The 16,667-nt window shown below is 39.7% G+C and overlaps 2 protein-coding genes across 2 annotated transcripts in view; one reads left to right on the forward strand and one right to left on the reverse strand.

Moving 5' to 3' along the window:
* The window catches only part of LOC122564420 (nuclear cap-binding protein subunit 1), an 80,286-nt gene extending 73,793 nt beyond the window's left edge, over positions 1–6,493 (forward strand). Inside the window, exon 23 of the mRNA XM_043719261.1 lies at positions 1,131–6,493. Within this exon, the coding sequence (XP_043575196.1) occupies positions 1,131–1,241 (111 nt within the window). The 3' untranslated portion in view covers positions 1,242–6,493. The remainder of the gene's footprint in view (positions 1–1,130) is intronic.
* The window catches only part of xpa (xeroderma pigmentosum, complementation group A), a 12,803-nt gene continuing 2,591 nt past the window's right edge, over positions 6,456–16,667 (reverse strand). Inside the window, exons 4-7 of the mRNA XM_043719282.1 lie at positions 11,300–11,405; positions 8,539–8,704; positions 6,883–7,000; positions 6,456–6,706 (exon numbers count right to left, since the gene is read on the reverse strand). Of these exons, the coding sequence (XP_043575217.1) occupies positions 6,552–6,706; positions 6,883–7,000; positions 8,539–8,704; positions 11,300–11,405 (545 nt within the window). The 3' untranslated portion in view covers positions 6,456–6,551. The remainder of the gene's footprint in view (positions 6,707–6,882; positions 7,001–8,538; positions 8,705–11,299; positions 11,406–16,667) is intronic.

The raw sequence follows: 16,667 nt of genomic DNA on the forward strand, positions 1-16,667 counted from the left end.
TACACTCAGCAATGGCTGCATATAACAGCAAGTTAAATGATCAGGTCATCTTGTTTTGATGTGTTTGTCGAATCATTGCACAGGGTAAGTCAATCAAAACTCACTCCTGTGTTCTATTGCCATAGCCTGCAAATTTGTTTCCCTTAAGCACTCATTCAGTTTCCTTTTAAAATCATTGATTGTCTCCTCTTCCACTATCGAAATAAACAATGCTGCATAAAAATGTTCCTCCTCACATATCACACCACACCCCCGACCCACCCATCCTAATCCTTTGCACGGACCTTAATTCTGCATTCCCTAGTTCTCATACAGGCATCCAGTGGGAGCAGTTTATCTTGTCTACCTTTTCTGATTGAGCCAAGGTAAATATTGACTAGGAGACTGGGCTAACTCCTTGGTCCTTTTTGTTGCAATGAAATCCTTTGCATCTGCCCAAATAGGGAGAGCCTCAATTTGATATTCCATCCAAAGATAACATCTCCAACAGTTGCTGTGCACTCTCTCATCACTGCAGTAAAATGCCAGTGTAGATTTTGTGCTTGAGTCCAGAACTTTCTATTGCAGAGGCTATTGAGACAATCAGTCCTAATATTTTTGATTGTGCCATGACTTGCCTGTGACTTAGTGCACTAGTGTTCAATAGCACGAGAGGAATTGCGATCCAGTGTATCGATTTCCTCTTTCATTATTCTGCCCTCCTTCGGGTTAAGATGCCATGATATGTTGTTCAAAATTAGACCATCCAAAGTATTTTCCATGTTTGTTGTCAAAGCAATTTTATTTTTGTGTGACACTGCTGGCGGTGGCTGCTAAGACATATGATTAAGCTAACTTTAAAAATTCCATGTAGAATTTGGCCAATTTTACATTGTTGCACAGACACCAATATTGCCACTAAGTTCCATGTCCTGAATAATGTGTATCTGGACAAAACATTGATATGACCATACACAATTAAATTTTAAAGGGAATCTTTGCAGATCTTGTTTGGACAAGGGTAGCGTTTCCGCTTATTTGAACAGAAATAGTCAGAGAACTACTGGTACTACAGCCTTGTAAACTGGCAGCTCAGGTCAGCAATACTTTGACATGATGGTACTAACATTTGCATTGTTTCTGTCTTACAGCATCACCAAATCATTCAACAGTACATGGTCACTTTGGAGAACCTGCTGTTCACAGCTGAGCTGGACCACCACATACTAGCTGTCTATCAGCAGTTCTGCGCTCTTCAGTAATCACAATTGTGTACTGCAGTCGTATTTTCCAAATCCCACCTTTTTTTTTTGGCACTTCTTTCAGTCTTTCATCAATGAGTACAAGCAACATCCTTGTATTGATAATACCTTTTCTGAAGCTTTTTTGCCCAATTATCTGTGAAAACCATGGAGCATGAAGAAAGTTGCCATTCACATTAGAAAGGATTCCTCTCCTCAAAACAAACAAATAGACTTTAATAGTTAGAGACTGTAGAGGCTCAAGAGATGAACATACATAATTTGATTTAAGTCTTTTGGAATTGACCTAAGTTTTAAATTTGCTTTGTACTTGGTCTGGTTTGGTTTTGGATACAGTGTAATACTGCATCTTGCTAATTAATACCTGATCTCTCCTTATGATCTACTTTCCAGTTTATACATTTAAGTTGCATGTTGTAACTTGTCTGAAATTGTGCTCCTTGATAGTAGACCAAAGTTTTGAATTTAGACGTTGTATTGTGTTCTTTTGGTTCTAGCAACAGCAATAGGTAACTCTATTGATATCAATGGGACTGAATTTATTTGGGATACTGTCCTTTTTTTAAAAAAAAATGAGAGGGTATGCTGTTTTAAAATTTTATAAACCCATCCAAGTCACACAGAGTGGGAAATGGAGAGATGAAGCTACCACATAGTTGAAAAAACTAATTAATATTTTTTATAATTCTAATGAAAGTGACTGAAGGCTGATAGCAATGTTGTAATTTATTGGGTCCGGTCACTGTTAAGCCATCTAGTCGTATTACAGAAGGTCAAGACCCCTTTTGACTGACCAATTAGACTTGTACTTAAACAACCACCAGTTGGTCATGTCTCATAAAAAGGCTTTGGCTTGTATCTGTAGCAGCAATGAGCCTGAGGTGAAAGTGGCGCTGTGTACAAAAGCAGAGTATCTATGCCCGAGCTAATCCTTTATACAAATCACCATTGCAAAATGGGACTTGTTTCATGATCAACTAACCCCCTAATGCTGTGTTATCTTTTTATTCTTCAAAATTCTCACCCTGCTACCAATTCCCACAAAATGCTAATGTGACTTACTGAAATGAAGGTAGAGCTTGTGTTTTAAGTCATGAAGCTATGAGCAAACTGTATTAGCAAATCAGAAACAGCAAATGGGTGAACCTCTTGGGGACTATAGGTTAATTTTATTGAATTCATACATTCTTCCCAAACTGCTTTTCTTTCTTTAGACACCAGATTGTGTATAAAACAGGATACCATCCCTCGGGTATAGTTTTGTTTTAAAACCCTGACATCTGTCTAATTCAATATTGAGAGATCTGGCAATACCTGTATTCAGAGACATTTAGTTTAGTAAAGTTTGAATACTGCCAAGTAAAAGATGACTTTGCAATTTTGATTAAATTTTTGAATATTTTACAGAATCTAAAGCTTACCCTGTCCTCTTCTTGGGTTCTGACACCTGAGCTAATTAACCTTTTTTCAGAATCCATTCTGCTTTTGTTGCTGCTCTTGTACAAGACATGTATCAACCTACTTTATATCATTTCCAGTTCTTTGAATTGCGTATCATCTGTGAAATGATGGACCACTTTCCATTCCATTGCTAACCCCATTAAACAGTGTTGTAAGGAATTAATATGAAGTCCTGTTTCTACATAGTTCTGACTGGATGAATCAAAGGAAAATAATCTAATGAATACTAAAAACATATCTTGCACAGGTCTTTTTTCTACAATGCTATATTTCCAACAGCTGTGACAGATATGCAACTTTTACCCTTTTGCAATTCCAATTTCACCAAGATTGGTTTCCAGCCAAAATTGGTGATGATTTGGATATTGTTGATGATATGTTTGCTACAAATATTGCCCAACTTATTGAACTTGTGTATCCATCAACTTTTGACAGTATAGGAACTGAGACTGAGAAGAAGACTGCCTTTTTTATTGTTTCATTGACAGTCCTGAGATTCTTTTCCCTCAACATTTTTCAATTTGTTTGTTTCTGATCCACTGCACCAATAGTCTTATACATTTCCTGTCTTTTATTTGTAGACTGTATTTGCCAAAACTGTTTTTCTCAACTGTGTATCTTGCCTTGCAACAAGCTTCAAGTTATTCTGCGTGCATTCTTCTTATGGATTGGCTCCTGATAGTCTATCTCCCTAATCATCTGTCTTCTAACCATTGTTCTTATTGTTTCTTATTGCAATCTACTTTCCACCAACTTTAGTTAACCTATTGCTCTACCTAGAGCTAGTTTGGAAGAAGATTGTGGAACAGGCTACCACAAAAATTTGTTAAAGTCAAAAGTATGGATGTATATTAAGGGAAAGTGGGCAGTCATTGAGGAAGAAAGGAATAGATGGCCATGATGGTACATTTTTATGAGAAAGGATGGGAGGCTGAAGTGGAGAATAAACGCAAATTGAATGGTTGGGCTGAATAGCCTGTTTCTGTGCTGTACACTACTATATAAACCTATCTAGGAGAAAGAAAAATTGATGAGAGAGAAAAGAAAATTTGGAAATGTTGCCATTTTACTAATGGGGCAGCAAACTACTCTAGCGATACTCACTAATTATTCTACCTCAGACATTAAACTCTCTTATTGCACAATTTTGATTTCAAACCTGCACTTGAATATTTGGGAGGTTGTTTGGATATTGTTACACTGCAGAGTAACTTGGTAATTCTTGGTGCAGTGCATCAGATTTAGCTGAGCTGGGCCATGTTATGACTCATCAAACTCAAATATCATGGACACAAAGACAGGAGATTGCAAACATCTTTGAATTTGGAACACTTAATGCTGATACCATATGTAACTTGAACTATGACCCCATGTCCCCTTGTACTGATCGTATCTCAAAGTCATTCTTTCACTTTAAAGATTGTGTTAGACCTTGTTTGTCTGGAGTGTGGCATTTTCCACCAGACTAGCTATTCATCAGCTTTTGATCACCAAAGGCAAAGTCTTAGGATAAACCAAAAGTGAACAGCTGGATTATAATTGGAGGAAATATGTTGCAGATATTGGGATTTGTGAGTTTGCATCCATGCCACATCAATTCCAGTACATGCTTAAAACTAGAGATGTCTTAAGTTGGCTCATTGGTTAGCACATTCCATTGCGATCCTGTATTTTTGAGCAGTCCACAGTTTGAATATAGCATTGATTATTTCTATTTCCTTTACAACAATAGGAAAAATGATTGTTTGAAGCTTTTGCTGTTGTGTATTGCGTTTCATTATGGCATAGTTGGAATTGAACCTAGCTTTGCAGTAACCATTAAGTATCAGTTTACATACAATCTGAGAATCACAGGTGATGTTTAAAACCTCTTCTCCAACTCCCTGAGATTTTCGAAATGTGAAGTCGAATTTTATATATCCTTCCTGATACTACCCAAAACTTAGAACAAATTCCATATCTTGACCTCTGCTTGCAATTTAATGTTCTGAACCATCAAGTTATCCTTGTGGCTCCTTTGTGAAATGACTGTAATGTATCGAATTACACTGGGCCATTGAATCAATTGTGGCTTTTGAATCCTCTGCTTCACAGACTGCAAGGCTGACTATGTTGTATTGAAAAGTAGAAGCAAAGAACTTTTCCTTTTAATGCCGGTGGTGCTACTATCTCTCAGCCAGCAAGACTGAGTGAAACATTCAGAATGCTGTCCCATGACAGGTAGTTGCATACTTTGCCTGTGGGTGGCACTATAAAGTCAGCATGAATGTTAAACCATGATAACCTGATAGCTGTATTGTGGCTATGTCTGTACTTCAGCCTGAAGATCCAGGTTCAAATCCCATTCACTTTGGAGGTGTATCACAGCATTTGTGATCAGGCCAATTAAAATAACAAGCCCTATAAAGGGACAAAGGTTGACTAGCTCACTGATTAAGAAAGGGAAGACCCCAGGAATACAAAACTAGTGAGCACAAGATAAAAGTGGTCTTTCAAACATTATATTTGACTTAAAGCCTTACTAGCAAAGTAACAAATTAGAATGATGCAGGTCCTGTTATAATGAACAACGATTGGTTAGCAATGCGGAGCTGGCCTCTGACCTGAAGTTCCTTCACATGGCCTGATTCTTGGAGCATAGTCCTGTAACAAACCATCATAATGCAGGACAAAAATTTTCATTGAAAGCACAGATAATTAATTGTTCTATACCAGTGGAGTGCATTTTCCAGTATGCCTGGGAATGGAGATGGGATGGCCAGCAATGGGACTTTGAGGGTGTTGAGGTTAATTTTACAGTGCTCATTCATGTTAAAATATGTTGGTGACATAATCAAATGAATAGCTTCTCTTGATTATGTTACCATCAGATTTTGAGTTGTAAATCAGTGTGAAGTGCCAAAAATGGATAGTTCAATTCAGGTGACATTAAAAATGTTTACAGTTTTATATATTCATTTCAATAGTTTCTGTTTGCTAAAAGGATTTTTGTAGTTTTAATGTTTGTTCCTCAATACAAAGCTGCTGGCCAGTGAATGTTGAAGATTAGATTGCTCTGTTGCAGTGTGGGAGAATGGGGTGGATTTTATGGACCAGCTGGCATTTTCTGGCCATCTATTTGTATATTGTAATTTTTTTTCCTTCGCAGTGTTATGTGTAACCTCTGTAGGATGAACAGCAAGGACTGGCCTACAGTTATGCTGTCAAAAAATTTTGAAATAATAACATCCCAAAGCTGTAGAGTACTGACAGTCTGCCCGTGGGGAGAGCTGACTGCTGTCTTCTATGTGGTAATGTGAGAAAGTAAGGCATCGTCACTTCCTATACCATGAAATAAAATTTAAATTCCCAGTGCTTTCAGTTACCCTTTCTCATGTTTTCCCAGCTCGCTCAATGGGCACAGCATTGAATCTCTTAAGCTCAGGGTTGTGGCTACAAGCTGTTTGTTGGGCATTTTTTAAAAAACAATTAAGAACCAGAGGGCACAGTCTTAAAGTGATTTACAAAAGAAGCAAACAGAAATGAGAGAAAGCTTTGGATGATTATTTGGATAGAAATAACATGCAACAGTGTGAGGAAAAAACAGATGATTGACAGTAGATAATGCTCATTTAAAGAGCTAGTGCAGACATGTGCCAAATGGCCTCTTCCTGTTCTGTTACAGTTGATTATGTAATGTTTTTTAAAAACCAAAACTCAGGAAAGATGCTGGTAAATGTCAGTATTGGAATAGTTTTTCAAAAGTAGCAAATGTACAGAAATGCTCACTTTATTAAAAGAAAATCAACCTATACAATTATTGAAGTGCCAAATCATTACATAACATATGGAAGCATAAAGTTATATCAATTACATTTTTTCATAGATTAACTGATGGCCACATGTGGTACATATCTTCTTGTACGTATCCTCCTCCTCCTCGTGTTCTTCTTCTGGACCATACTCATGCTGGTGAAGAGTTGATTCCTTTTTCCACAGGCTGCTTCTCACAGCTCGACGAAGGTCTACAATGAGGCCAGGGGAACAAGCGAGCATTATTTATGCGTGAGAAAGAAGAAATGCAGGGAGGGATGGAGGCAAGAAAAAGAGAATTAAAAGCAGGTGTGAATGGGAGAAAAACATTATTTAAGTTAGTTTATGCTGGAAACAAAAGCAATTGAATGCTGGCCTATTTGCCTACCTTTGACTTTTTTATCGAATTTCTTTTGTTTGATCTTTTCTCTATTCTCTTGCCGTGCTTCTTTTGCTTCTTGCAGAGCTTCCTCACTGCCCCATACTTCAAGGGAACGTTTTATTATCTGAAAATAAAACAGGAGGATGACACAGTTGCAGATTTGCTCACAGATTTCAAATTATCTGTGAGGGACAGTGAGGAATCACAAATGTGAAACCACCTTTAAACTAAGTGAATCTAACTGTGACAAGTACCGAAGCGGGCAATATGGAGCCATTCACTGCTTCTTGATATGTCTCAGTTATTTGACTTGAGTTCCACAATAAGGAGACTGTTTAGTTATAAAACATGTTGACGTACAATACCTTTTACTGAGATATCATGAACTAAAGTCACCGTAGTCTTACTGGACCACAGGACTTCTCATTAGAGAGACACAACCAATACTGGTTTAACCTGAGTGTCACCACACCTCAGGTGAGGGGAGAGGTTGAAAAGGAGAGCCTTTCATAGTAACCTCAGCTAGTGCAGGAATTGAACAGGAAAGCAGAACGTGCCACTGTGGCAGAAAATACCTGAAGAAAGCCAGTACGTTTTCTTAGCAGTTGCTGTAAACTGTTGTTTTCACCAATGAAGTCAGAGCCTTTATAATTTATGAATCTATTGACTGCACGCTAGGTAAGAGAGAGAGCAGAAAGACAACACGTCTTGGCAAATTAAAGGGTCATCTTAACAAACCCTGCGGACAGAGGACATTGACTCGTTTCCTAAGTTTTTTTTCTCCCCCTCCACCTATGCACCACTTTTGTCTGTGCATCAGTAGGGGGAGAGTTTTATTAGTTTGTGTAGCTAGAAACTATTTATTTGTAACAAATAGCAATTCTCGTAAAGTACAGAAACTTGATCCATGCTTTCAGCTTGTCTGGATCTAAACCAGCATATGAACTGGGGAGTGTTTACATACATTGATAACATCTTTACTATGATAACTCAAGTGAAGTACAATAAACTGGAAACTTGTTTTTGATTTATGAAATACTTTAATTTTCTTTGTTTTTATTTGTTAATTTATTGGTAGAGCCACAGTAGATTGTCTTGTTTCTTTTGAATGGGTAAAACTACAGGACGTGGCTCACTTCTGACTTGCAAAGTCTCTTTGCCACCTACAAAGCACAAGTCAGGAGTGTGATAGAATACAGTTCCCACCACTTTAAGTATCAAGATATAAATCAGGTAGTCACCTATACAGCCTTAAAGAAAAAGCAAATGCATTTCGTTAATGTCAGTTTCAAGATGCCTGTTACAGGATCTAAACTGCTCTACTTATGTGAAACAAAAACAGCTCTGCTTCCTCAGTCTCGATCCCTGTGGTCCAGGGAAATTGAGCAGCTTACACGATGTTGTCTAATCACTGGCATCAGCTTGATCTGAGCACCACAGTGCCAAATTTAGGGTATGTAATATCATTTAAGTCCAATAATCAGATAGCTGATTGAGAAAAACAAGGACAGCAGTTACCTGAATAGATATCTGCATTACTTCATCATTGCTATGTCAAAAAGTTTGCATGAATGCATTGCTAAACATGGTCACTGCTAGTTATTAGCACTCACTCTTTCTCAGGAAAAAGCTGTGCATTGCACCTTGTACTGTGTTACTTACCTGCAGCCTTACATAAAGTTTCATATTGCCCCAATTGGTATTATGTGGATTTTTCTTCAGTATGTACTTGAGTACAGGTGTTCGCTTGTCCAAGTCACAGTCTTTAAGCAGAAATTCCTGCTTTGCATCTGTTCGGGTAATTAGTTTGTGTTTCTCTTCACTATCTCTGCAATAAAGCAAGAAGCTGGTGATTGACATTTCCACTGCTAATGAGAATCTTTAGATTAGAGTACAGACTATCTAAAGATTAGATCAGACCTAAGTACAGTAAGAAGTATCGGTAAGACTGGACATTTATCTTAGATGTTGTACCTTGTAATCACTGGTTACCTGAATATTCATGAATCTATGCACCGATGCTTCAGTAATAGAAAGCTATGAATAAAGGTAGATATTTAGCAACAACTGAATACTTGTGCATTTCACATTTGATCAGCTGTAAAATTCCCCTCTTTGGTTATGCATCACGTCCAGCAGCACAAAATGACAATTAAACAGAATGATGCAAATGTTATTTGCCTGTTTTATTTCAGTCAGGAATGCAATATTTTCTGCATAATATGTACAGCAGAGGCAGGCCCTTTAGCCAACTGTTACATGACAAACTTTGTAGTCCAAATGAGCTTTAGATTAGTTTAGATTTGTTTCCCTACAGAATGGAAACAGGCCCTTCAGCCCAACCAGTCCACACCAACCCTCTGAAGAATAACCCACCCAGACCCATTTCCTTCTGGCTAATGCACCTACCACTGTGGGCAATTTAGCATGGCCAATTCACCTAACCTGCACATCTTTGGACTGTGGGAGGAAACTGGAGCACCTGGAGGAAACCCATGCAGACATGGGGAGAACATGCAAACTCCACACAGACAGTCTCCCAAGGCTGGAATCAAACCTGGGACGCTGGTGCTGAGAGACAGCAGTGCTAACCACTGAGCCACCGTCTCTCCACTTCCAACCCAATCAGCATAGCATAGCATATTCCCTTTGATCCATGCCATTTACCTCAACTGCTCCCTCTGGTGACAGTTCCAAAATCTAATTTGCATTTTCCTGATCAGCTCTGCTACTATCGTCATATAGTGCTTATGTTCAGTGACTCTTAATTCAAAATGTGAATTCAAATCTTCTATGCCAGTTGATTTTTTTTATTGAAAATTCTGAATATTAAAGGAAGTATTAGGAGCAAAAAGCAACCACTAAACTACTGGATTGTCTAAAAACCCAACTGGTACACTCTACTGTTCTATAAGGAAGGAAACCTGCAACGGTTAGCTGGTCTGGCCTATACTGTATTTGACTCCAGTTCTACACCAACATGACTGTCTCTTATAAGTGCTAGATACTGCCATGGATCAAATCTAAAATAAGAACAAAAAATGCTGGAAATTCTCTGCAGGTCAAGCACCATTAATGGCCAGAAAAAGTGTTAACATAAAAATCAAATTGTGAAAAGCATGTAAAAATAGGGTATTACTTAATTGGAGAATGAATGCAGAATTTCTAGGTGCAGAGGGATCTAGATATTCTAATGCAGAAGTCACAATGTTAGAATGTAGATACAGCATGTAGTCAAGGCAGCTAATGACAACTTATCCAGTATTACAAGAGGAATGAAGCAAAATTGATTGGTCTGTGAAACGGCAACTAGTTATTGATGACAAAGGTCTTCTGTCTGCCAACAGCTATGTGATTGGCTCCCAGGGAGCTGAACAGCTTACGGGTATGAAGGAAGGGTCTGGCTTTTCCTTTTCTCTGCAGTACAAACACCTCAAGCCTGAAGAAAGTTAGGTTATTTCTCCTCATCAATTGCTGTAAGGCGTGGCTTTTAAGGAATAAGTCAGAGACATTTTAAATATTATGTGAACCAAATAGATTGAGGAGAAGCGTGTCCTGACAAACCAAAAGAATCACCTCCACAAACGCTGTGGACAGGGACCATTGAATAGTCTTCCCAGTCTTTCCCTTTACCTTTAACACCTTTTCTTCCTCTGCCATCTGTTTATGGGGAGAGGTTTAAAAGGGAGTTAAGAGAATTAGCTAATAGCATATGTCGTTGGTCTCAGCTATTTAGCTGAAACCAGAATCTATTTATTTAAATAAATAGTAATTCTTGTTAAGTTCAGAAACCTGGTCTCTGCTTTCTACCAACCTTAAATACAGAAATTGGGAAAATTTGCACACTTTTTTATAAAATCTTGAACTTTGTGATGACTTCGTGAATAGTGGGGGTTGATTTCCTACACACTGCCCATGTAAAGCACTACAGAAGTGCTGTTAATGGTTCAACAGAGGTTAGCTTCCACCAACTTTTCACAATAATGAGCAATAGATGGAAATTGCTGGAAAAGCTCCAAGTCTGGCAGCATCTGTGGAGAGAAATTAGAGTTAACATTTCAGGTCCAGTGACCCTTTCTCAGAACTCAGTTCTGGAGACTGGATATTGGACTTGAAATGTCAACTCTGATTTCTCTCCACAGATGCTGCAGAGCTTTTCCAGCAATTTCTGTTTCTGATTTACAGCATCTGCAGCGTTTTCAGGTTTTAAGGAGCAATAGGTGATTGTATTAACAGTGATGGCCTCAGCCCATGAATTTATATTTCTGGAAAATCCTTGGCAAACACCCCCCTGTAATTAATAAGAATATGATCCAATATGCTTAATTATAATTGAAATGCCATTGTGACCATTTCTTTTCCATTTCTCCCCTACAACACTAAACATGGCATAAGAGTCGAAGGATAAAATTACTCTTAATACCTGCAATTATCACAGACAGGTAGATCAAAGTGACTACTGAGATAAGAGTCCATGAATTCTTTGCCGCATTCTTCACATAATAAGTAATCAAATTCCAAGACAGGTCCTGCAGTTACAGATAGCACATTTTGAGTTAGCAACAACTTTATAATGTGACAGACGGGAAAAGAAACTCGCACAATGAACACTTTCTGAAATGATTACCTGCAGTTGGGTAATGAAGACACTAAAATAGTAACAAGAGGTCTGACCCATGCATTTATAGCTATATAAATAATTAATGTTGTACAGTGTCACCCCAAAATGGAGTCTTAGATTTGCAGCATAATTGATCTATTTTACTGGGACAACTTATCTCCATTCAGTACTGATGGCAGCACTGTGTGGTTGAAACTCCTGTCAGTCAGGTGAGACTTTAAAATTTAAAATACCAGTAAACATTCTATTGTACGACTAAGACCGGAACAAGGAGTTCTCCTGTTATTTTGGCCAACGTGAAGTAACAGAGAATGCTGCTGAGGATCATGTGATTAATGCCTTCCAAGAGGCTTTTCATAAAGTACCAGAGAATGTACATTTAGCAAAATTGAAAATACAGGGGTGAGCTGGATCCTAAATTGACTTAGAGACAGAAATAGAATAAGTAAACTTTCTTCCTTTCGAACTGGAACAATCTCTGCCATAATGTTCCCTGGGAACTGATAGTCGGACCATGTTCTTTTTGCTATATATTATTGACTTGGTTATACAGAATATAATTTCAAAGTTTGCTGCTGATAGAGAACTCATGTAGACAGTGAAGAAGACGGACAGGTAAATGTGGCCGAAATGGCTGATATAATTTAACATAAGGATGAAGTGATTCATTTTGGCAGGAAGAGGGCAGCACAATGTCTCAGTGGTTAACACTTTTTTTTTGTAAATATATTTATTAGCAAATTTTTTTAACGTTACAAACATAAAATTATTGAAAAATACAAACAAATATCAGTATAATAAAAAGAAAAAAAACACAAATTAGATTAGATTACCTACAGCATGGAAACAGGCCCTTCAGCCCAACAAGTCCACACCGACCCGCCGAAGCGCAACCCACCCAGACCCATTTCCCCTCTGACTAATATACCTAACACTATGGGCAATTTCTCATGGCCAATTCACCTAACCTGCACATTTTTGGAATGTGGGAGGAAACCGGAGCATCCGGAGGAAACCCACGCAGACACAGGGAGAATGTGCAAACTCCACACAGTCGCCTGAGGCAGGAATTGAATGCAGGTCTCTGGCGCTGTGAGGCAGCAGTGCTAACCACTGTGCTGCCCACTATGCCACCGTGCCACCCACTAAATTACAATACAACTACTGTCTACAAACTACTAATCTATCCTATAATACAAAACAAACCCTAGCACTGTGCAAGCAACACCAATAAATAAGTAAATAACTAATAGATCAAAAAAAGAAAGAAAAGCAAACAAAACACAGAACAGCTATGCTCAGCGCAAAGCTCCCAAACAAAGGAACAGGAATGTGGTATATATACCCGTATTAACTCAGGAGACCCCCTCCGGGCTCGACAAACCTAACCATTCTGGTTAAACAAATGCCCTAGTTAAGATAACTCAAGTAGGACTGCTATGTCTTATAAAAATTGTCTGTTGTGTGGTGCACCATGTTTGTAAAAAAACGTCCAAGGGAATATGCTCCATAATTAGTTTCTGCCATCCCAGCAAGCCCGGCGGGTTCTCAGACACCCAATTCATCAGAATATTTTTCCGTGCATAGTGTACAAGAATATGAAATAGTTTCTACCCGTGCCCGTCTAAAGATGGTAAATTCGGTAGACCCAAGAAGAGAGATATCAGGTCTACTTTGACTTCAGTCCTCAATACCCTCCAGTAAACATGGAGCCAGTGGCATGTCCAGAAGCAATGGGTAAGAGTACCTACACTTACTTTACATTTCGGGCACACTGAAGATGCCCCTTTTTTAAACTTCACCAGACAGTCTGTTGCCAAATGAACCCTGTGCAGAACTTCTAACTGAGTAGCGCATGTCCTATTACAGATTGAGATCTTTCGAGCAATCTCTCATATGTTCTCCCATGTTTCAGAAGAGATCTCCACTCCTAGCTCTAGCTCCCAGACCTCACATAACTGGTTAATATCCTGCCAGGCCCTGCCACCCAATAGGCGATAGAGGACACTAACTGTAAGGGTGCTTGTGGAACGTAGCAACAACCTCTCTGTACCGGGCTTATAGGGCTTAGTGAGAAGTGTAGTCTTCTTCTGGATGAAATCCCTAACCTGAATAAAAACAAAATCAATCTCTGCTGGGTAACCCGTGTTTGCGGCTCAGTTGCTCAAAAGACATCATATCCCCCTCAAACAAGTCTCCCAAACTAGAAACTCTTCTCACTGCCCATAGTTTGAACCCTGGGTCCATCATCCCTGGTCGGAACCCTGGCATGCCAACTATAGGTGTAAGTGGCGAAGTCTTGGATAAACAACCCTCACTCTGACACTTCGCCCTCCATGCCTTGACCGTACTAATGACGGTGGGGTTCCGGCAGTGGTCCATAACTGTCCTCATCTTATCCATGAACAATAGGTTAATAAGAGGGCTCTTTGCCTGGGAGGCCTCAATATCCAGCCATATTGAGTTCAGATCATTACCTACCCAATCGCAGACAAAGGACAGCAGGGAACTCAATTGATACCTCCTGATGTCTGGGAAATCAACTCCTTCCCCCTCCTTGAGGCAACTGCAATTTAGTAAGTTTGATGAGGGGCTACCCACGATGTCAGACAAAGGAACCAAACCATCCCATAAGTTTCCGCAGCGTTGACCTGGGAAACATTATAGGGAGCATACACATGGGATAAAACAAATGAGGAAGAACATTCATCTTAATGAGAGATATTTGGTCCAGCCATGAAATTGGAAGAGCTTCCCATCTCTGGAGATCTCGCCCAATATTGTCAAGCAAGTGAGCAAAGTTAGTCCGAAATAACAGATCAAACTTAGGGGTAATAAAAATGCCTAGGTATTGGAACCCTGCCCATGACCACTTAAAAAGGAACTTAGGGCCACCTTCGACTTCTGGCACATCCTTGAGGTTCCCCAAAGGCATAGCCTCCGATTTTGCAAAGTTAATCTTATATCCTGAAATACCCCCAAATGAATTGATACATTGTATCAAATGAGGTACGGAGGTGATTGGGTTCGATGAAAACAGAAGGACGTCATCTTCGTACAATGTAATCTTGTGTGCCCTCGATCCCACTTCCGGAGCGGTTTTGTGGACATTCTGACGAATAGCCTCTGCCAGTGGCTCTATCACCAACGCAAACAACAATGGTGAGAGGGGGCAGCCTTGCTGACTACCTCTACCAATTGTAAAATTCCCAGACTTCACCCCATTGGTGATGACCATGGCCAGAGGGTAGCAATTTAAAAGCTCCACCACCTAGCAAAGACTCCACCCAACCCGAACTGTTCTAAGACATTAAAAAGATACAGCAATTCCACCCGGTCAAATGCTTTCTCTGCATCGAAGGAAATCACCAACCCCTGAATCGATCGTTGCTGACAAACTTGGACCACATTCAGCAACCTTCTAATATTACTAGAGGATCTATGGCCCCTTATAAAGCCTGTCTGGTCCTCTTTAATAATATGGGGCAACACCCTTTCCAATCTCAGCGCCAGGATCTTAGACAGAATTTTGAAATCTGAATTTAATAGAGAGATGGGCCTGTATGAGGCACAATCCTCAGGAGCTTCCCCCTTTCTATGAATTAAGGAAATATTAGCTTCTCTCAAAGATGGTGGTCGGAATTCATGCATATAGGAGTAATTATACATCTCCAACATCGGCCCTGACAGAATCCCTATAAACTCCTTATAAAACTCACCCGGGAAACCATCAGGGCCAGGTGCTTTCCCACTCTGAAGTTGTCTAGTTGCCTCCTGTATTTCCTGAACTGTCAAGGGGCCATTAAGGAGAGAGGCCTGTTCCAAGGTTACCCTGGGAGGTCCAGGTTCTTAAAAAAGGCATCCATTTTAGCCTTCCTGTCCTTGCAACCTTCAGACTGGTACAATTCAGAGTAAAAACTCCGAAAAGCCTCATTAATCATTTTAGTATCGTATGTAAGGACCCCAGCACTGTCTCTGATTGCAGTAATGAATTGGGGAGCATGCTTTTCCCTAGTCAGGTAGGCTAAATACCTCCCTCGCCTATCCCCATATTTGAACAGCCTTTGTCTAGCAAAAGCAAGTTCTTTCTTTGCATTTTGTGTCAGTATTGAATTCAAGGCAGCTCAGAGGGCTGTGATCCGCTGTAGCTTAGTCACCGAAGGCCACGCAAAATGTGCCGCCTAACTGATCATCTTCAACTTCATTTTCCTCCGTGATCTCATTAACCCTCTATTCCCTTTACTGATTCGATACCTGTCTATCTGAGCCTTGAATATACTTAACGACCCAGCCTCAATAGCCCTCTGCAGTAAAGAATTCCACAGATTCACTCTCATCAGAAAATAAATTCCTTTTCATGGTACTAGTTTAGTTTGGGATTATGGTTGGCATGGACTGGTTGGACCAAAGGGTCTGTTTCTGTGTTGTGTGACTCTATCATAAATGGGTAACCCCTCAGTTTGAGATAAACCCTCTGGTCCTGAACTCTCCCAAAAAGGGAAACAATCTCTCCACCATTACTCTGTGAGGCCCCTAAGAATTTTAAATTATTCAATACAGTCTTCTCTCATTTTTCTAAACTACAATGAGTACAAGTCCAACTTACTCAACCTCTCCCCATAAGAAAATTTTTTTATGCCCAGGATCAACTTTGTGAACTGTCGCTGGACTGCCTTCATTGACAATAAATCTTTTTTATGATAAAGGACCATAACAGTATTCCAGCTGTGGTCTGACTAATGCCTTACACCATCTTAGTAAGACCTCCCTACTTTTATATTCCAAACTCCTTTGAAATAAAGACCGACAGTCCGCTTGAGTTCCCCACTACCCACTGAACGTGGATGGAAGTATATTGTGACTCATGCACAAAGACCCCTAAATTCCTTTGCTGTAGCTTTTTGCAGTCTTTTCCTATTTAAATAATACTCAGTACTTCTAATCTGGACAGGTCTTGTGAGGTTATATCGCTTCAAAGTCTGTGAGAAGATTTGTAGCTCGGGTGCTCGTTGTTGTGGTTCTGTTCGCCGAGCTGGGAATTTGTGTTGCAGATGTTTCGTCCCCTGTCTAGGTGACATCCTCAGTGCTTGGGAGCCTCCTGTGAAGCGCTTCTGTGATCTTTCCTCCGGCATTTGTAGGGGTTTGAATCTGTCGCTTCCGGTTGTCAGTT

The sequence above is a fragment of the Chiloscyllium plagiosum genome, chromosome 2 (assembly GCF_004010195.1).
Source record: "Chiloscyllium plagiosum isolate BGI_BamShark_2017 chromosome 2, ASM401019v2, whole genome shotgun sequence".
NCBI classification, from domain to species: Eukaryota; Metazoa; Chordata; class Chondrichthyes; order Orectolobiformes; family Hemiscylliidae; genus Chiloscyllium; species Chiloscyllium plagiosum.